A 24,292-nucleotide genomic window follows, 5' to 3' on the forward strand; every position below is an offset into this window, starting at 1 on the left:
TTCAAGGAAACACATGTACATGGATTAGGGAGTGGTTAACATGTAGAAAACAGAAAGTACTGATCAGAGGAAAAACCTCAGAATGGAGTGTGGTAACCAGCGGTGTACCACAGGGATCAGTATTAGGTCCTCTGCTATTCCTAATCTACATTAATGATTTAGATTCTGGTATAGTAAGCAAACTTGTTAAATTTGCAGACGACACAAAAGTAGGAGGAGTGGCAAACACTGTTGCAGCAGCAAAGGTCATTCAAAATGATCTAGACAAGATTCAGAACTGGGCAGATACATGGCAAATGACATTTAATAGAGAAAAGTGTAAGGTACTGCACGCAGGAAATAAAAATGTACATTATAAATATCATATGGGAGATATTGAAATTGGAGAAGGAATCTATGAAAAAGACCTAGGAGTTTTTGTTGACTCAGAAATGTCTTCATCTAGGCAATGTGGGGAAGCTATAAAAAAGGCTAACAAGATGCTCGGATACATTGTGAAAAGTGTTGAATTTAAATCAAGGGAAGTAATGTTAAAACTGTACAATGCACTTGTAAGACCTCATCTTGAATATTGTGTGCAGTTCTGGTCACCTCACTATAAAAAAGATATTGCTGCTCTAGAAAGAGTGCAAAGAAGAGCGACCAGAATTATTCCGGGCTTAAAAGGCATGTCATATGCAGACAGGCTAAAAGAATTGAATCTGTTCAGTCTTGAACAAAGAAGACTACGTGGCGACCTAATTCAAGCATTCAAAATTCTAAAAGGTATTGACAGTGTCGACGCAAGGGACTTTTTCAGCCTGAAAAAAGAAACAAGGACCAGGGGTCACAAATGGAGTTTAGAAAAAGGGGCATTCAGAACAGAAAATAGGAGACACTTTTTTACACAGAGAATTGTGAGGGTCTGGAATCAACTCCCCAGTAATGTTGTTGAAGCTGACACCCTGGGATCCTTCAAGAAGCTGCTTGATGAGATTTTGGGATCAATAAGCTACTAACAACCAAACGAGCAAGATGGGCCGAATGGCCTCCTCTCGTTTGTAAACTTTCTTATGTTCTTATGTTCTTATTGTATTTTACAAAGTTTTGATATTGAAAGTGTGAGTGGAGGTTTTTAAGTGAAAACAGATTTAAGAAAATACACCACAAGTAAAACACCTGTAATAATTGTGTAACCAAAGGAAGAGATAAACATAGGACTCTCAGTTAAAAACAGTTTCTTTGTAACTCTTACAAGACTTGTCTTTGGAGTCAATTATTTTCCAGTCCGTCTGGCTTTCTCAGCTAAATGTTATCAGAATGAGTCATTTCTAAGAAAGCGTTGGTAATCGTTTATTGCAGATTTACCCGATATCAGTGTAGAACTTTCACTTTCAAAGTCATATTCCTTTGACTGAAAGTGCATTAAATCATGTACAAATACCAGCATGTTAACTCTCAATGAGCCAAGCCACTGCCCCTTGTGGTCTAAACATGTACTGTAGTACTGAATAACATGGCAAAGGTAATACAGCTCAGGATGTCATACAGTCACAAGAGCGCATGTCTGCATCCTGCGTCCAGAGGGAGTCTCATATACATGGCCCCTAGTGGTGAGCCCAAGCACGCACCTGCCTGTGTCCTCCAGAGGCCAGTAGCTCAAATATATCACAACAGCTTTAACTAATAAAAACTGGCTTTGAAAAAACCTTCTTTAAATAACTCCTGTGTTAAAGCTTTGTGAATACTGTATGAGCTCATGTTACACATACAGAACTGCTTGTTTTAACATGCTTTACTTTTACAGCTTCGTGAATACTGTATGAGCTTGTATTACAGATACAGAGCTGTTTCAACACGCATTACCTTTACAGCTGTTTCTCCCCTTATGCTGTTGGTATCTTGTCTGCTGTGAAGAACTCTTTGGGAACTATTTTGTGTTTTTTAATGTTGTTGCAATACAACATTAAAATTAATAAATTATGAATGGTTGATTTATTCATTTATACCATGAGCAAGTCCCTAATTGGAGACTGTAGTACATGTTTACACCCCAATATATCTTTCTATATCACATAGGCAATCTGCTGTTTGATTTGAAGGGCTTAGAATGAGGTATATATATTGACGGTACTTCATTTTGGATCCTTTTATCGGGGAGGATTATAAAAACCGATATGCACTGAACCCTGTCCTTACAAGTGTGATGACCCATTTCCCTTCACTTGTGAAATTCTTTATCAATGATTTCAAATGCAGTGACAACATAAAACACACACCTTATTCCACTGGAAAAGGTCAATGTCCAATCTCTGATTATCTTGACTGAAAATATTGACACCAGTAATTCCGTTTATAATAAGGAATCTGTAACCTTATCACTTCGGCTAGGTGTCAGTACAGGCCTAGGCAACTCTAGTATTAAAGTGCCGTTCCATTACAGGTTTGATAGATGTAACGAAAAGATGAAGTGCTTCAGGATCTGCTCAGAATGGTTCAATTTATTAATTGGGCGTTCCAAAATCGACTACCCCTGGCATGGTGGACTTGTTGGCTGGCCTTTCACCTCTAGAAGCTTCAATTAGTTTGTGTGGATCAATTTAGCACACTGTAGACATTCCAAATTTATTATGCATAATAGCAAGGTTCATCCTCCTTTTCATTTCAACATGCCTTGTGATGTCATAGACATGGCAATATCTCAGGACATCTCCTGAAACCTATTTTTGTTAGTTGTTTTTAATTTTCAAACGACCTCATAACCATTGTAAAATCACAATACATAACACAACATGCATGTCACTGTTACCTTCCCTTACTGGGTTGAAACCATAATCCAGTTGCAAGAGATCATAAAGCATTTTACTGTGGACAGCATCATTTTAAAGGACATAGAAGAATTAATTCTACTCAGAATTTCATTAAGACCAGGCAGAGTGTACATTTTTACTTACCTGTTGCCCAGCTGAACACAAACTTTGACCAGAGAGATTCTATTTTGCCTTTTGCTAGACATATTTTGTAGCACAGACAACTTGAAAGATAATGGACAAATGTATAATTGGGTTATTAAAAATAATAATAATTACTTAATTTATTTTTATGTTGTTCTTAATGGTACTTTTTTGTCATTTTGGTATAAAGTAATTAAATGAGATTGTGGTATAAACAGACCCATTTCCCACAAATTTAGCCAATGCTCCACTCTGTGCATTAACACTATTATCATTATCGCTGGCTCCACCTTTCTTGTGCTGAGCATCTAACGGTTCTTTGTTTGTTTATTTTACTTTAATGCAGATATGAAAATGTATTAAAGATTACTGTTGGTTCCTGGTACCTAATCATTTCCTCTTCTGTAGGTTAGAGTCACACTACCATAAGACCATGTGACCTACAGTGATCAACAGAGTTGTATTTGAAAAATCTACTTATACTGAAACATATGAAGTGATGAGATTAATGATAGTATGCATAACACTAGAAGGAGTAAATACTAATAAGCACATTGTTTTTTGATTATCACTCCAGTAACAAAACAACGAACAATGTAATGCATACAATGATCTCCATTTGATAATATGCTCAGTGACAAAAATTAAAAAATAAAAGAACCACCAAAAAAAAAAATATAAACGAAAATATTTTATTCTTAAAACAAACACACAAAACAAAAGAATAAAACCAAAATCTGTATGATTAAGCTAAAATGTACAATAGATCAGAACATCATACATGTATTTAATGAATTACTAATTAAAACAAATGTGATTCTTTGCAGAAAGTACTCCTGAATTAAGTACTTGAGTTGGCAGTAGCAGCATTCAAACATACATTCAAATTCCTTCAAAAGACAAGTTCCTGCACAATGTCAGCAGTTCGCATAGCTTGGCTGATGCTGTTTTGCTTCATCTCAAAGGTCAACCTTCTCTTCATACCGACACATGCAGGAGGATCGCTGACTGTCAAGGTATGGTTTACATCCTAAGTGCATGACAGCATCAAAAAGCAGCCCCACAGCTGACTCGCATGCTGAAAAAAAGGTCGACATGCTTAATTAGAAGCGCCACACTAGAAGCCAAACCTTGGTATGTGTATACAGTGGCACCAAAAGGTAGTCCCCTTAGTTGCACATACTATAGTTCAGTTGAGCATGATATCTGTTTTCTCTCAAGCTGTAGTCTTTTGCATTAGGTATTAATCATTTGTGCCTGTTTTGCTCAAGTCTAGTACAGTACATATAGTACAACACCAAGTAACCAGTGGTGTGTGTTTGCAGTCTGGTTAGCTGATTTTTACCATTAATGTACTGACGTCAATGTCTTTTTTTATGTCTATAATATTGTGCAGAATGACATGGCCCCTGATAATGTGTAATTTTGTAACAGAGTGTACCTCAATCATGAAAAGCTTTTGAGTTCTTCCGCAGAAGGTTAAAGAGAACGCTTACCTTGTACGCTTTGGGATAACCCTAATGTTTTCTGCACACCTCTGCAGATCTTTGAAAGGCAGAACTGAAACTCCTCATCACAGTCCTGCTTTTTACTCCCACAAGTGTCATAACAACGGTCATGCTGATTGCAACACTTGGTCATGGAGGGGATGCCTATGTCAAACTGAGAACATAAAATAACGTTTACAAATGCAAACAAGTTCAGCTTAAAAGCAAATAAGAAAATGAACAAAAACAAAAGTGTACTTGCAGGCATAACATATGTGGAATGGCATATCTGATAAAATGGCTTATGAAACATGAAGTCAAGTGGATGTGTGTATTTGTGAAAGTATACAGTATCTTTAGTGGTTTGACTGGAGGGTCAAGTAATTATTAAAAGTGGACAAGAGAATAACAAAGTACAGCTGTGATACAAATGTGAAGACACTATTGTGTCTCAAAGCTTGTGATCTGTACCACTGACATTAAAACAACGTGGCAGTGAAATTTCACAGCTGTAATGGAACTTTATGGAGAAGTTCACAGACTACATCCGCAAACCCAAAAAGAGGATCTCAAAGGGTGTCTTTATCATACTTGAAAATGTACATGAGCTCAATATAGCAGCTACGCTGGGTCAGAGGTCAATGAAATGTGAATTTTGGTGAAGTCACTACATGAAATTGTGTCTGAGATATGAAGCTTTAACAGCGTGGTTGTAGCTTTGTAAAACAACTGTTGTAAAAAATAAATGTTTTCCTTGTACAAGACCCACAATCAAATCTGACCTACAGAATAGTGGAAGAATATTATACATCAAACGTGAAACCAATTTACTTATTAGTTATTGCGTAATGACCACAGTTTGACAGAAAAAAGCAGGAACAAAGCCTATAGTTAAGAGACTATAGCAGTAATTAGTTCCAATAATAGTTACCATAACATGCATTAACATTGTGTGTGTGTCTGCAAAGCTATTAACACAAGGTAACTGAATTAGTGGGGCTTTTATTATTACAACCGTCACAGTTTTTAAAATGTATATTACAAATGAAGATCCTTGACATGATTAACATGATTATAAATTGTTAGTTTAAAATATTATTATAACAAGAATGTACAAATTGGGCTTTTTTTGGATGTAATAAATGATGCCCGGTCAAAGTGTCCCAAATTGGTGCCAATTTTAAGTGCACTTATTAGTCGAATTATACATATCAATTGTTTTTTTAATTAAAAACATTAGCACAGATACCTTGAAATGTATAAATCATTTTTATGAACAATATTTTTATAAGTAATATTTGCCATATCATATTTTAAATAGTTAAAATAAATACATTAATTGTGCCAATTATCTTAAACAAACGAACATAAGCCCTTCTCAGGGCTATACATAATTATTGCCCGACCCTGCAATGTGATAATATATTTCATTTAAACTTTAACTTGTTTGCACAGGATCTGAAAACTTAATTTGAAAGTTGCTGGACAAAAGAAACTAATTTAAATACACAAACATATTCCATCCAGCAGCCTGTATTCCTCAGTGTATTTTCCACCACTCAGGACCAATAATGTAAATTAAATAAATTACATTTAATGGTTATTGCAAAATTAACGAAGAGCTTTTATAAAACCTTGGTAAATACACATTTAAGCCTAGACTGATGTGCAATGTGATATTTTTGAACAGCAGCCTGAAAAAAATAAAAAGTTTACTTTACTTGAACTCCAAACAGAGGCGATCCGCATCCATTAGGTGGGGGTGGTTTGAAGTTATACCGAGGTCCAGGCTTGAACCCTGCACTAGAAGAAAATACAGATCAGCAATTACACTCTAACACAGATTACAGTAACACTCCGATTACACTCTTTAACACTCATATCACACTAACACTAAGGTTACACTCAGATTACTCTCTTTTACGCTCAGATTGCACTCTAACTCATCGATTACACTCTGTAGCACTCAGACTACACTCTGTAACACTTCAATTACACTCTGTAACACTCCGATTACACTCTGTAACACTCTGAAAACACTCCGATTACACTCTCCGATTACACTGTAACACTCCGATTACACTCTGTAACACTCCGATTACACTCTGTAACACTCCGATTACACTCCAACACTCCGATTACACTCTGTAACACTCATTACACTCTGTAACACTCAGATTACACTCCTCTGTAACACTCCGATTACACTCTGTAACACTCCGATTACACTCCGATTACACTCCAACACTCCGATTACACTCTGATTAACACTCTGATTACACTCTGTAACACTCCGATTACACTCCAACACTCCGATTACACTCTGATTACACTCTGTAACACTCAGAATACACTCCAACACTCCGATTACACTCTGTAACACTCCGATTACACTCCAACACTCTGATTACACTCTGTAACACTCCGATTACACTCTGTAACACTCCGATTACACTATTACACTCTGTAACACTCCGATTACACTCTGTAACACTCCGATTACACTCTGTAACACTCCGATTACACTCTTACACTCTGTAACACTCCGATTACACTCTGTAACACTCCGATTACACTCTGATTACACTCTGTAACACTCTGTAACACTCACTCCGATTACACTCTGTAACACTCCGATTACACTCTGTAACACTCTGATTACACTCTGTAACACTCCGATTACACTCTGTAACACTCAGAATACACTCCAACACTCCAATTACACTCTGTAACACTCCGATTACACTCCAACACTCCGATTACACTCTGTAACACTCCGATTACACTCTGTAACACTCCGATTACACTCTGTAACACTCCGATTACACTCTGTAACACTCCGATTACACTCTGTAACACTCCGATTACACTCTGTAACACTCCGATTACACTCCAACACTCCGATTACACTCTGTAACACTCCGATTACACTCCAACACTCCGACTACACTCTGTACACTCCGATTACACTCTGTAACACTCCGATTACACTCTGTAACACTCACGATTACACTCTGTAACACTCCGATTACACTCTGTAACACTCCGATTACACTCTGTAACACTCCGATTACACTCTGTAACACTCCGATTACACTCTGTAACACTCCGATTACACTCTGTAACACTCCGATTACACTCTGTAACACTCCGATTACACTCTGTAACACTCCGATTACACTCCGATTACACTCTGATAACACTCCGATTACACTCTGTAACACTCCGATTACACTCTGTAACACTCCGATTACACTCTGTAACACTCCGATACACTCTGTAACACTCCGATTACACTCTGTAACACTCCGATTACACTCTGTAACACTCCGATTACACTCTGTAACACTCCGATTACACTCTGTAACACTCCGATTACACTCTGTAACACTCCGATTACACTCTGTAACACTCCGATTACACGCTGTAACTCCGTAACACTCCGATTACACTCTGTAACACTCCGATTACACTCCGATTAACTCTGTAACTCCGATTACACTCTGTAACACTCCGATTACACTCCAACACTCCGATTACACTCTGTAACACTCCGATTACACTCTGTAACACTCCGATTACACTCTAACACTCCGATTACACTCTGTAACACTCCGATTACACTCTGTAACACTCCGATTACACTCTGTAACACTCCGATTACACTCTGTAACACTCCGATTACACTCTGTAACACTCCGATTACACTCTGTAACACTCCGATTACACTCTGTAACACTCCGATTACACTCCAACACTCCGATTACACTCTGTAACACTCCGATTACACTCTGTAACACTCCGATTACACTCTGTAACACTCCGATTACACTCTGTAACACTCCGATTACACTCTGTAACACTCCGATTACACTCTGTAACACTCCGATTACACTCTGTAACACTCCGATTACACTCTGTAACACTCCGATTACACTCTGTAACACTCCGATTACACTCTGTAACACTCCGATTACACTCTGTAACACTCCGATTACACTCTGTAACACTCCGATTACACTCTGATAACACTCCGATTACACTCTGTAACACTCCGATTACACTCTGTAACACTCCGATTACACTCTGTAACACTCCGATTACACTCCAACACTCCGATTACACTCTGTAACACTCCGATTACACTCCAACACTCCGATTACACTCTGTAACACTCCGATTACACTCTGTAACACTCCGATTACACTCTGTAACACTCCGATTACACTCTGTAACACTCCGATTACACTCTGTAACACTCCGATTACACTCTGTAACACTCCGATTACACTCTGTAACACTCCGATTACACTCTGTAACACTCCGATTACACTCTGTAACTCCGATTACACTCTGTAACACTCCGATTACACTCTGTAACACTCCGATTACACTCTGTAACACTCCGATTACACTCTGTAACACTCCGATTACACTCCAACACTCCGATTACACTCTGTAACACTCCGATTACACTCTGTAACACTCCGATTACACTCTGTAACACTCCGATTACACTCTGTAACACTCCGATTACACTCTGTAATACTCCGATTACACTCTGTAACACTCCGATTACACTCTGTAACTCAGATACACTCTGTAACACTCCGATTACACTCTGTAACACTCCGATTACACTCTGTAACACTCCGATTACACTCTGTAACACTCCGATTACACTCTGTAACACTCCGATTACACTCTGTAACACTCCGATTACACTCTGTAACACTCCGATTACACTCTGATAACACTCCGATTACACTCTGTAACACTCCGATTACACTCTGTAACACTCTGATTACACTCTGTAACACTCCGATTACACTCTGTAACACTCCGATTACACTCTGTAACACTCCGATTACACTCTGTAACACTCCGATTACACTCTGTAACGCTCCGATTACACTCCAACACTCCGATTACACTCTGTAACACTCCGATTACACTCTGTAACACTCCGATTACACTCTGTAACACTCCGATTACACTCTGTAACACTCCGATTACACTCTGTAACACTCCGATTACACTCTGTAACACTCCGATTACACTCTGTACACTCCGATTACACTCTGTAACACTCCGATTACACTCTGTAACACTCCGATTACACTCTGTAACACTCCGATTACACTCTGAACACTCCGATTACACTCTGTAACACTCCGATTACACTCTGTAACACTCCGATTACACTCTGTAACACTCCGATTACACTCTGTAACACTCCGATTACACTCTGTAACACTCCGATTACACTCTGTAACACTCCGATTACACTCTGATTAACAACACTCCGATTACACTCTGTAACACTCCGATTACACTCTGTAACACTCCGATTACACTCTGTAACACTCCGATTACACTCTGTAACACTCCGATTACACTCCAACACTCCGATTACACTCTGTAACACTCCGATTACACTCTCCGATTACACTCTGATTACACTCTGTAACACTCCGATTACACTCTGTAACACTCCGATTACACTCTGTAACACTCCGATTACACTCCGTAACACTCTGATTACACTCTGTAACACTCCGATTACACTCTGTAACACTCCGATTACACTCTGTAACACTCCGATTACACTCTGTAACACTCCGATTACACTCTGTAACACTCCGATTACACTCTGTAACACTCCGATTACACTCTGTAACACTCCGATTACACTCTGTAACACTCCGATTACACTCTGTAACACTCCGATTACACTCTGTAACACTCCGATTACACTCTGTAACACTCCGATTACACTCTGTAACACTCCGATTACACTCTGTAACACTCCGATTACACTCCGTAACACTCCGATTACACTCTGTAACACTCCGATTACACTCTGTAACACTCCGATTACACTCTGTAACACTCCAATTACACTCTGTAACACTCCGATTACACTCTGATTACACTCTGTAACACTCTGATTACACTCTGTAACACTCTGATTACACTCTGTAACACTCCGATTACACTCTGTAACACTCCGATTACACTCTGTAACACTCCGATTACACTCTAACACTCCGATTAACACTCCGATTACACTGTAACACTCCGATTACACTCTGTAACACTCCGATTACACTCTGAACACTCCGATACACTCTGTAACACTCCGATTACACTCTGTAACACTCCGATTACACTCTGTAATGCTCCGATTACACTCTGTAACGCTCCGATTACACTCCAACACTCCAATTACACTCTGTAACACTTCCGATTACACTCTGTAACACTCCGATTACACTCTGTAACACTCTGATTACACTCTCTGTAACACTCCGATTACACTCTGTAACACTCCGATTACACTCTGTAACACTCCGATTACACTCCGATTACACTCTGTAACACTCCGATTACACTCTGTAACACTCCGATTACACTCTGTAACACTCCGATTACACTCTGTAACACTCCGATTACACTCCAACACTCCGATTACACTCTGTAACACTCCGATTACACTGTAACACTCCGATTACACTCTGTAACACTCCGATTACACTCTGTAACACTCCGATTACACTCTGTAACACTCTGTAACACTCCGATTACACTCTGTAACACTCCGATTACACTCTGTAACACTCCGATTACACTCCTAACACTCCGATTACACTCCAACACTCCGATTACACTCTGTAACACTCCGATTACACTCTGTAACACTCCGATTACACTCCAACACTCCAATTACACTCTGTAACACTCCGATTACACTCTGATAACACTCCGATTACACTCTGATTACACTCTGTAACACTCCGATTACACTCTGTTAACACTCCGATTACACTCTGACACTCCGATTACACACTCTGATTACACTCTGTATTACACTCTGTAACACTCCGATTACACTCTGTAACACTCCGATTACACTCTGTAACACTCCGATTACACTCTGTAACACTCCGATTACACTCTGTAACACTCCGATTACACTCTGTAACACTCAGATTACACTCCAACACTCCGATTACACTCTGTAACACTCCGATTACACTCTGTAACACTCCGATTACACTCTGTAACACTCCGATTACACTCTGTAACACTCCGATTACACTCACTCCGATTACACTCCGATTACACTCTGTAACACTCCGATTACACTCTGTAACACTCCGATTACACTCTGTAACACTCCGATTACACTCTGTAACACTCTGATTACACTCTGTAACACTCCGATTACACTCTGTAACACTCCGATTACACTCTGTAACACTCCGATTACACTCTGTAACACTCCGATTACACTCTGTAACACTCCGATTACACTCTGTAACACTCCGATTACACTCTGTAACACTCCGATTACACTCTGTAACACTCCGATTACACTCTGTAACACTCCGATTACACTCTGTAACACTCCGATTACACTCTGTAACACTCCGATTACACTCTGATTACACTCTGTAACACTCAGATTACACTCTGTAACACTCCGATTACACTCTGTAACACTCCGATTACACTCTGTAACACTCCGATTACACTCTGTAACACTCCGACTACACTCTGTAATGCTCCGATTACACTCTGTAACGCTCCGATTACACTCTGTAACACTCCGATTACACTCTGTAACACTCCGATTACACTCTGTAACACTCCGATTACACTCTGTAACACTCCGATTACACTCTGTAACACTCCGATTACACTCTGTAACACTCCGATTACACTCTGTAACACTCCGATTACACTCTGTAACGCTCCGATTACACTCTGTAACACTCCGATTACACTCTGTAACACTCCGATTACACTCTGTAACACTCCGATTACACTCTGTAACACTCCGATTACACTCCAACACTCCGATTACACTCCGATTACACTCTGTAACACTCCGATTACACTCTGTAACACTCCGATTACACTCTGTAACACTCAGATTACACTCTGTAACACTCAGATTACACTCTGTAACACTCCGATTACACTCTGTAACACTCCGATTACACTCTGTAACACTCCGATTACACTCTGTAACACTCCGATTACACTCTGTAACACTCCGATTACACTCTGTAACACTCCGATTACACTCTGTAACACTCCGATTACACTCTGTAACACTCCGATTACACTCTGTAACACTCCGATTACACTCTGTAACACTCCGATTACACTCTGTAACACTCCGATTACACTCTGTAACACTCCGATTACACTCTGTAACACTCCGATTACACTCTGTAACACTCCGATTACACTCTGTAACACTCCGATTACACTTACACTCCGATTACACTCTGTAACACTCCGATTACACTCTGTAACACTCCGATTACACTCTGTAACACTCCGATTACACTCTGTAACACTCCGATTACACTCTGTAACACTCCGATTACACTCTGTAACACTCAGAATACACTCCAACACTCCGATTACACTCTGTAACACTCCGATTACACTCTGTAACACTCTGATTACACTCTGTAACACTCCGATTACACTCTGTAACACTCAGATTACACTCTGTAACACTCCGATTACACTCTGTAACACTCCGATTACACTCTAACACTCCGATTACACTCTGTAACACTCCGATTACACTCTGTTACACACTCCGATTACACTCCGATTACACTCTGTAACACTCCGATTACACTCTGTAACACCCGATTACACTCTGTAACACTCCGATTACACTCTGTAACACTCCGATTACACTCTCCGATTACACTCTGTAACACTCCGATTACACTCTGTAACACTCCGATTACACTCTGTAACACTCCGATTACACTCTGTAACACTCCGATTACACTCTGTAACACTCCGATTACACTCTGTAACACTCCGATTACACTCTGTAACACTCCGATTACACTCTGTAACACTCCGATTACACTCTGTAACACTCCGATTACACTCTGTAACACTCCGATTACACTCTGTAACACTCCGATTACACTCCAACATTCCGACTACGCTCTGTAACACTCCAATTACACTCTGTAATGCTCCGATTACACTCTGTAACGCTCCGATTACACTCTGTAACACTCCGATTACACTCTGTAACACTCCGATTACACTCTGTAACACTCCGATTACACTCTGTAACACTCAGATTACACTCTGTAACACTCCGATTACACTCTGTAACACTCCGATTACACTCTGTAACACTCCGATTACACTCTGTAACACTCCGATTACACTCTGTAACACTCCGATTACACTCCAACACTCCGATTACACTCTGTAACACTCCGATTACACTCTGTAACACTCCGATTACACTCTGTAACACTCCGATTACACTCTGTAACACTCCGATTACACTCCAACACTCCGATTACACTCTGTAACACTCCGATTACACTCTGTAACACTCCGATTACACTCTGTAACACTCCGATTACACTCTGTAACACTCCGATTACACTCTGTAACACTCCGATTACACTCTGTAACACTCCGATTACACTCTGTAACACTCCGATTACACTCTGTAACACTCCGATTACACTCTGTAACACTCCGATTACACTCCAACACTCCGATTACACTCTGTAACACTCCGATTACACTCTGTAACACTCCGATTACACTCTGTAACACTCCGATTACACTCTGTAACACTCCGATTACACTCTGTAACACTCCGATTACACTCTGTAACACTCCGATTACACTCTGTAACACTCCGAATTACACTCTGTAACACTCCGATTACACTCTGTAACACTCCGATTACACTCTGTAACACTCCGATTACACTCTGTAACACTCCGATTACACTCTGTAACACTCCGATTACACTCTGTAACACTCCGATTACACTCTGTAACACTCCGATTACACTCTGTAACACTCCGATTACACTCTGTAACACTCCGATTACACTCCAACACTCCGATTACACTCTGTCCGAACACTCTGATTACACTCCAACACTCCGATTACACTCTGTAACACTCCGATTACACTCTGTAACACTCCGATTACACTCTGTAACACTCCGATTACACTCTGTAACACTCCGATTACACTCTGTAACACTCCGATTACACTCTGTAACACTCCGATTACACTCTGTAACACTCCGATTACACTCTGTAACACTCCGATTACACTCTGTAACACTCCGATTACACTCTGTAACACTCCGATTACACTCTGTAACACTCCGATTACACTCTGTAACACTCCGATTACACTCTGTAACACTCCGATTACACTCTGTAACACTCCGATTACACTCTGTAACACTCCGATTACACTCTGTAACACTCCGATTACACTCTGTAACACTCCGATTACACTCTGTAACACTCCGATTACACTCTGTAACACTCCGATTACACTCTGTAACACTCCGATTACACTCTGTAACACTCCGATTACACTCTGTAACACTCCGATTACACTCTGTAACACTCCGATTACACTCTGTAACACTCCGATTACACTCTGTAACACTCCGATTACACTCTGTAACACTCCGATTACACTCTGTAACACTCCGATTACACTCTGTAACACTCCGATTACACTCTGTAACACTCCGATTACACTCTGTAACACTCCGATTACACTCTGTAACACTCCGATTACACTCTGTAACACTCCGATTACACTCTGTAACACTCCGATTACACTCTGTAACACTCCGATTACACTCTGTAACACTCCGATTACACTCTGTAACACTCCGATTACACTCCAACACTCCGATTACACTCTGTAACACTCCGATTACACTCTGTAACACTCCGATTACACTCTGTAACACTCCGATTACACTCTGTAACACTCCGATTACACTCTGTAACACTCCGATTACACTCTGTAACACTCCGATTACACTCTGTAACACTCCGATTACACTCTGTAACACTCCGATTACACTCTGTAACACTCCGATTACACTCTGTAACACTCCGATTACACTCTGTAACACTCCGATTACACTCTGTAACACTCCGATTACACTCTGTAACACTCCGATTACACTCTGTAACACTCCGATTACACTCTGTAACACTCCGATTACACTCTGTAACACTCCGATTACACTCTGTAACACTCCGATTACACTCTGTAACACTCCGATTACACTCTGTAACACTCCGATTACACTCTGTAACACTCCGATTACACTCTGTAACACTCCGATTACACTCTGTAACACTCCGATTACACTCTGTAACACTCCGATTACACTCTGTAACACTCCGATTACACTCTGTAACACTCCGATTACACTCTGTAACACTCCAATTACACTCCATTACACTCCACTCCGATTACACTCTGTAACACTCCGATTACACTCTGTAACACTCCGATTACACTCTGTAACACTCCGATTACACTCTGTAACACTCCGATTACACTCTGTAACACTCCGATTACACTCTGTAACACTCCGATTACACTCTGTAACACTCCGATTACACTCTGTAACACTCCGATTACACTCTGTAACACTCCGATTACACTCTCCGTAACACTCCGATTACACTCTGTAACACTCCGATTACACTCTGTAACACTCCGATTACACTCTGTAACACTCCGACTACACTCTGTAACACTCCGATTACACTCTGTAACACTCCGATTACACTCTGTAACACTCCGATTACACTCTGTAACACTCCGATTACACTCTGTAACACTCCGATTACACTCTGTAACACTCCGATTACACTCCAACACTCCGATTACACTCTGTAACACTCCGATTACACTCTGTAACACTCCGATTACACTCTCCGAACACTCCGATTACACTCTGTAACACTCCGATTACACTCTGTAACACTCCGATTACACTCTGTAACACTCCGATTACACTCTGTAACACTCCGATTACACTCCAACACTCCGATTACACTCTGTAACACTCCGATTACACTCTGTAACACTCTGATTACACTCTGTAACACTCCGATTACACTCTGTAACACTCCGATTACACTCTGTAACACTCCGATTACACTCCAACACTCCGATTACACTCTGTAACACTCCGATTACACTCTGTAACACTCCGATTACACTCTGTAACACTCCGATTACACTCTGTAACACTCCGATTACACTCTGTAACACTCCGATTACACTCTGTAACACTCCGATTACACTCTGTAACACTCCGATTACACTCTGTAACACTCCGATTACACTCTGTAACACTCCGATTACACTCTGTAACGCTCCGATTACACTCTGTAACGCTCAGAATACACTCCAACACTCCAATTACACTCTGTAACACTCCGATTACACTCTGTAACACTCCGATTACACTCTGTAACACTCCGATTACACTCTGTAACACTCCACTCTGATTACACTCTGTAACACTCCGATTACACTCTGTAACACTCCGATTACACTCTGTAACACTCTGATTACACTGTAACACTCCGATTACACTCTGTAACACTCCGATTACACTCTGTAACACTCCGATTACACTCTGTAACACTCCGATTACACTCTGTAACACTCCGATTACACTCTGTAACACTCCGATTACACTCTGTAACACTCCGATTACACTCTGTAACACTCCGATTACACTCTGTAACACTCCGATTACACTCTGTAACACTCCGATTACACTCTGTAACACTCCGATTACACTCTGTAACACTCCGATTACACTCTGTAACACTCCGATTACACTCTGTAACACTCCGATTACACTCTGTAACACTCCGATTACACTCTGTAACACTAACACTCACTCTGTAACACTCCCGATTACACTCTGTAACACTCCGATTACACTCTGTAACACTCCGATTACACTCTGTAACACTCCGATTACACTCTGTAACACTCCGATTACACTCTGTAACACTCCGATTACACTCTGTAACACTCCGATTACACTCTGTAACACTCCGATTACACTCTGTAACACTCCGATTACACTCTGTAACTCTCCGATTACACTCCGTAACACTCCGATTACACTCTGTAACACTCCGATTACACTCTGTAACACTCCGATTACACTCTGTAACACTCCGATTACACTCTGTAACACTCCGATTACACTCTCCGATTACACTCTGTAACACTCCGATTACACTCTGTAACACTCCGATTACACTCTGTAACACTCCGATTACACTCTGTAACACTCCGATTACACTCTGTAACACTCCGATTACACTCTGTAACACTCAGATTACACTCCAACACTCCGATTACACTCTGTAACACTCAGATTACACTCAGTTACACTCTGTAACACTCCGATTACACTCTGTAACGCTCCGATTACACTCTGTAACACTCCGATTACACTCTGTAACACTCCGATTACACTCTGTAACACTCCGATTACACTCTGTAACACTCCGATTACACTCTGTAACACTCCGATTACACTCTGTAACACTCCGATTACACTCTGTAACACTCCGATTACACTCCAACACTCCGATTACACTCTGTAACACTCCGATTACACTCTGTAACACTCCGATTACACTCTGTAACACTCCGATTACACTCTGTAACACTCCGATTACACTCCAACACTCCGATTACACTCTGTAACACTCCGATTACACTCTGTAACACTCCGATTACACTCTGTAACACTCCGATTACACTCTGTAACACTCCGATTACACTCTGTAACACTCCGATTACACTCTGTAACACTCCGATTACACTCTGTAACACTCTGATTACACTCTGTAACACTCCGATTACACTCTGTAACACTCCGATTACACTCTGTAACACTCCGATTACACTCTATTACACTGTAACACTCTGATTACACTCTGTAACACTCCGATTACACTCTGTAACACTCCGATTACACTCTGTAACACTCCGATTACACTCCAACACTCCGATTACACTCTGTAACACTCTGATTACACTCTAACACTCCGATTACACTCTGTAACACTCCGATTACACTCTGTAACACTCCGATTACACTCTGTAACACTCTGTAACTCCGATTACACTCTGTAACACTCCGATTACACTCCAACACTCTGATTACACTCTGTAACACTCCGATTACACTCTGTAACACTCCGATTACACTCTGTAACACTCCGATTACACTCTGTAACACTCCGATTACACTCTGTAACACTCCGATTACACTCTGTAACACTCAGATTACACTCACTCCGATTACACTCTGTAACACTCCGATTACACTCTGTAACACTCCGATTACACTCCAACACTCCGATTACACTCTGTAACACTCCGATTACACTCTGTAACAACACTCCACTCCGATTACACTCTGTAACACTCCGATTACACTCTGTAACACTCCGATTACACTCTGTAACACTCCGATTACACTCCAACACTCCGATTACACTCTGTAACACTCCGATTACACTCCAACACTCCAATTACACTCTGTAACACTCCGATTACACTCCAACACTCCGATTACACTCTGTAACGCTCCGATTACACTCTGTAACACTCCGCTTACACTCTGTAACACTCCGATTACACTCTGTAACACTCCGATTACACTCTGTAACACTCAGAATACACTCCAACACTCCGATTACACTCTGTAACACTCCGATTACACTCTGTAACACTCCGATTACACTCTGTAACACTCCGATTACACTCCAACACTCTGATTACACTCTGTAACACTCCAATTACACTCTGTAACACTCAGAATACACTCCAACACTCTGATTACACACTGTAACACTCTGATTACACTCTGTAACACTCCGATTACACTCTGTAACACTCCGATTACACGCTGTAACATTCCGACTACACTCTAACTCTCCAATTACACTCTGTAACACTCCGATTACACTCTGTAACACTCCAATTACACACTGTAACACTCTGATTACACACTGTAACACTCCGATTACACTCTGTAACACTCCGATTACACTCTGTAACACTCCGATTGGAGTGTTTAATTTTGCTATCTGGCTAACATTGTCCCAGAGTGATTAACCCCACTCAGATCTAATTTTAATTCAAACAATGGCCAGCACTGGTGGATGATGGTTTCAGCTAGTCAGGATGGTTTGGCAGATTTAGTGCTGGTTGAGGAGCTGGTTAAGGTGCAAGAAAAAAATAGGTGCATTTAAAATTGCTTTACTGTACAGTTTGTGCCTGCTCCTAAATTCACCTACTGTATTTGCTGAAAACATGACTGGGATTGTATATACCTGCTGGGTGCCCTGTAAGAAGAAAGTAAATGTTTGTCTCAATTCTTATCCCTGCATGGTCACAGGCTCACCCAACAGTATACTCTCTGCAGAACGAAGGCTCGCACAGCGCAGCTGTCTCATGGAGCTCACATAGGGTAGTGCGCCGTGCGCAACTCGTAATCTAGGGTTAGGGTTAGTTGTTGGTTTGGGTTAGGTTTTAGGTCTGCGTTGGTTTTTGTACGTTTCGCTAGTTGACTGAGTAAATTACCTGTAATTTATATTTTCTTTTTTAATCTTCCCTTCACTTTACTAGGGATAGTTGTTACAGGGGGCATGTTAATACAGAGCTTTTTAAACACAGGTGACGTTAACACAAATCTTGCACTGAGATGGCCTAATTCATCATTTTTATTATAATTATTAACGTTAGATGGGCTATATAAACACACCCCGTTACGAACTTAACTCACTAACAACAATTGCACATACAGCACTATCCTGTGTATGCTGTAGTCTGCAATCTGCAGCAACATCCCTCTCGGCTCACCAGAACCTTGTGTAACACATTCCTTGATAACTCTGTTTGGGTTAATATCTCCTCTTCAAAATAAGATTTAATTAAGAAGATAACGCACAGATGCAGTGGCACCCCAAACGTAACCTATGTTTCTAGCAATGCGTAATGCCTGGTGGGATATTTGTTGTTAATTTTACATATTGCACACATACAGTGCCTACAGAAAGGCTACACCCCCTTTCAAAATGTTCACCTTTTCTTGCCTTATAGCCTGGAATTAAAATCCGTTAAAATAGTTTTTTTTCATTTATCTACACATCCTACCTCATAACTTCCAAATATTCTAGAAAATTGTAGAAAATGAATTAAAAATAAAAATGGAAATAACTTGGTTGGATAAGTGTCCACCCCCCCTTAAGCAATAGCAATCCTAAATTAGCTCAGGTGTAACCAATCACCTTCAAAATCACACACCAAGTTAAGTGGCCTCCACTTGTGTTAATTTGTAGTGATTCACATGAGTTCAGCAGTTCCTGTAGATTCCCTCTGCTGGGTAGTGTATTTCAAAGCAAAGACTGAGCACCAAGGCGGATGGGTACAAAAAAATTATCAAAGGCCTTGAATATCCCTTGGAGCACGATCAAGATGATTATTAAGAAGTGGAAGGTGTATGGCACCTCCAAGACCCTGCCTAAATCAGGCCGTCCCTCCAAACTGGATGACCGAGCAAGAAGGAGACTGATCAGAGAGGCTACCAAGAGGCACCAATGGCAACTTTACAAGAGCTACAGGCTTTTATGGCCAAGACTGGTCAAAGTGTACATGAGTCAACAATATCCCAAGCACTCCACAAATCTGGCCTGTATGGTAGGGTGGCAAGAAGGAAGCCATTACTCAAGAAACCCCACCTTGAATCCCTTTTGAATTATGCAAAAAAACACTCAGGAGATTCTGTAGCCATGTGGCAAAAAGTTTTGTGGTCTGACGAAACAAAAATTGAACTTTTTTGCCTAAATGCAAAGCGTTATGTTTGGTTCAAACTCAACACTGCGCATCACCCAAAGAACACCATCCCTACTGTGAAGCATGGTGGTGGCAGCATGATGTTATGGGCATGTCTCTCATCAGCAGGAACTGGGGCACTTGTCAGGATAGAAGGGAAAATGAATGTACAGTACAGAGAAGTCCTTGAGGAAAATCTGCTGCCTTCTGCAAGAAAGCTGAAGTTCACCTTTCAGCATGACAACGACCCAAAGCACAAAGCCAAAGCTACACTGGAGTGGCTAAGGAACAAAAATGTAAATGTCCTTGAGTGGCCCAGTCAGAGCCCCGACCTAAATCCAATAAAAAATTTGTGGGATGACTTAAAGACTGCTGTCCATCAATGCTCCCCAAGGAACTTGACAGAGCTTGAACAGTTCTGTAAAGAAGAATGGTCAAATATAGCCACATTTAGATGTGCAAAGTTGGCAGAGACCTATCTCAATAGACTCACAGCTGTAATTGCTGACAAATGTGCTTCCACCACGTATTAACTCAGGGGGGTGGAGACTTATCCAATTATGATCTTTCAGTTTTGTATTTTTAATATATAATTTTTTTTTTTCTCAATAAAAACTTTTTTCCCCTTAACAGTGTGGAGTATGGTGTGTAGATAAGTGGGGAAAAAATCCTCATTAAATGCATGAAACTCTGAGGCACTGACACAACAAAATGTGAAAAAAGTTCAAAGGGGTGTAGACTTTCTACAGGCACTGTACATATATAAGTACTGTGAACGTGTGACTTCTTAGCGGGTTTATTTTGTTGAATAAATTTCCCTTAAGAACATAAGAACATAAGAAAGTTTACAAACGAGAGGAGGCCATTCGGCCCATCTTGCTCGTTTGGTTGTTAGTAGCTTATTGATCCCAAAATCTCATCAAGCAGCTTCTTGAAGGATCCCAGGGTGTCAGCTTCAACAACATTACTGGGGAGTTGATTCCAGACCCTCACAATTCTCTGTGTAAAAAAGTGTCTCCTATTTTCTGTTCTGAATGCCCCTTTTTCTAAACTCCATTTGTGACCCCTGGTCCTTGTTTCTTTTTTCAGGCTGAAAAAGTCCCTTGGGTCGACACTGTCAATACCTTTTAGAATTTTGAATGCTTGAATTAGGTCGCCACGTAGTCTTCTTTGTTCAAGACTGAACAGATTCAATTCTTTCAGCCTGTCTGCATATGACATGCCTTTTAAGCCCGGAATAATTCTGGTCGCTCTTCTTTGCACTCTTTCTAGAGCAGCAATATCTTTTTTATAGCGAGGTGACCAGAACTGAACACAATATTCAAGATGAGGTCTTACTAGTGCATTGTACAGTTTTAACATTACTTCCCTTGATTTAAATTCAACACTTTTCACAATGTATCCGAGCATCTTGTTAGCCTTTTTTATAGCTTCCCCACATTGCCTAGATGAAGACATTTCTGAGTCAACAAAAACTCCTAGGTCTTTTTCATAGATTCCTTCTCCAATTTCAATATCTCCCATATGATATTTATAATGTACATTTTTATTTCCTGCGTGCAGTACCTTACACTTTTCTCTATTAAATGTCATTTGCCATGTGTCTGCCCAGTTCTGAATCTTGTCTAGATCATTTTGAATGACCTTTGCTGCTGCAACAGTGTTTGCCACTCCTCCTACTTTTGTGTCGTCTGCAAATTTAACAAGTTTGCTTACTATACCAGAATCTAAATCATTAATGTAGATTAGGAATAGCAGAGGACCTAATACTGATCCCTGTGGTACACCGCTGGTTACCACACTCCATTCTGAGGTTTTTCCTCTAATCAGTACTTTCTGTTTTCTACATGTTAACCACTCCCTAATCCATGTACATGTGTTTCCTTGAATCCCAACTGCGTTCAGTTTGAGAATTAATCTTTTGTGCGGGACTTTGTCAAAAGCTTTCTGGAAATCTAAATAAACCATGTCATATGCTTTGTCAAAAGCTTTCTGGAAATCTAAATAAACCATGTCATATGCTCTAAGAGTATGATTGAAACAAAGCTACGTTATTAAACTAAGCAATGAAATAATTAAAGCGTATGTTCCTACCGTCGCTGCATTTATAGTGACACAGCCCATCTTCTCCTCCGAATAAATCTAACGCAGCGTTCAAATAGGTGTCTATCCTGTGGATACCGTTCCTGATGGTTTTCAACGTCATTCTCCAGTCTGGGGTCTCAGGAGCAGGGCGATCTTGCTCGCCGGCGCACAAACAGCTCAAAAGACCATTGGATGCGAGCACGACAAAAACAGACACGAAGAAGTAGTGCATAGTTCACCCGTTGCTGCTTCTTTTTTTGCTCTACAGTACCAAAGCAAGGTATATGACTTTTTTTTTTCAAGATCTAGAACTACGAATTTATAAACAAACAAACAAACAACAACAACAAAAGAAAAATAGAAAATAGTTTTTTTTTTTCTTTTTTTGTGTGCCGGTAATTCAATTCATCGCTATGCAAATAAACTTGTTTAGTATACGTAAGGTAAAGGATGTCGCAAGTAAAGTCACACAGTTATTTCAATATTTACTACAGTCTCCCTTTCTGGTTCCGGGTCGATTAAGTCTAACTCACGTGTTGATAGTGTCATTGATGTGAAGACATGGGATTTGCTGCGCAAGTGTCGGCGCCGATCATTGCAAGCTTTCTTTTTTAATTTAAATTTTTATTGGATCAAAAAGCAAGAAAAAAGCAAAACAGAAAATAGAGACAAAATAGTTTCATACAGTAGACATCAGCTGTAGCATAAAATTATCACCGACAGGGGTGGGAGGACTCTCAATATATAATTATACATAGACTTTATAGCTTTTTCATATATTATAGGTCTTAACGGCTTTTGTGTTATTAGAGTCTTTTTATTACACTAACATATTGTTCAATTTCTTTTGAAAACATGAAAAATTAGGTTTTTGGAGAGTAAATGTACATTTATGGATATGGAATTTGGCCAACAAGATCAAGAGATTAACCAGAAAGATTTCACTTTGGTCTGTTTTCACATATTTTGTTATTCCGAATAAGACGCATCCTAAATTTAATTTTATTATTTCTCTGTTTGTGCATGTAGTTGGTTGGGTCAGTCCAAAAAAAAAATGAGTAA

The 24,292-nt window shown here is 40.2% G+C and overlaps 1 protein-coding gene across 1 annotated transcript; it reads right to left on the reverse strand.

The window, feature by feature from the left end:
* Window positions 1-3,611: 3,611 nt before the first annotated feature.
* pla2g12a (phospholipase A2, group XIIA) lies at window positions 3,612-23,746 on the reverse strand. Its single transcript, XM_041219237.1, has 4 exons — window positions 23,240-23,746; window positions 6,142-6,218; window positions 4,430-4,595; window positions 3,612-4,011 (listed from the first exon to the last, which is right to left on the reverse strand). Exons 1-4 carry the CDS (start codon window positions 23,460-23,462, stop codon window positions 3,893-3,895), a joined length of 585 nt encoding a protein of 194 aa, XP_041075171.1. The 5' UTR covers window positions 23,463-23,746; the 3' UTR covers window positions 3,612-3,892.
* Between the last annotated feature and the right edge of the window lie 546 nt (window positions 23,747-24,292).

Source organism: Polyodon spathula, chromosome 2, assembly GCF_017654505.1.
Source record: "Polyodon spathula isolate WHYD16114869_AA chromosome 2, ASM1765450v1, whole genome shotgun sequence".
NCBI classification, from domain to species: Eukaryota; Metazoa; Chordata; class Actinopteri; order Acipenseriformes; family Polyodontidae; genus Polyodon; species Polyodon spathula.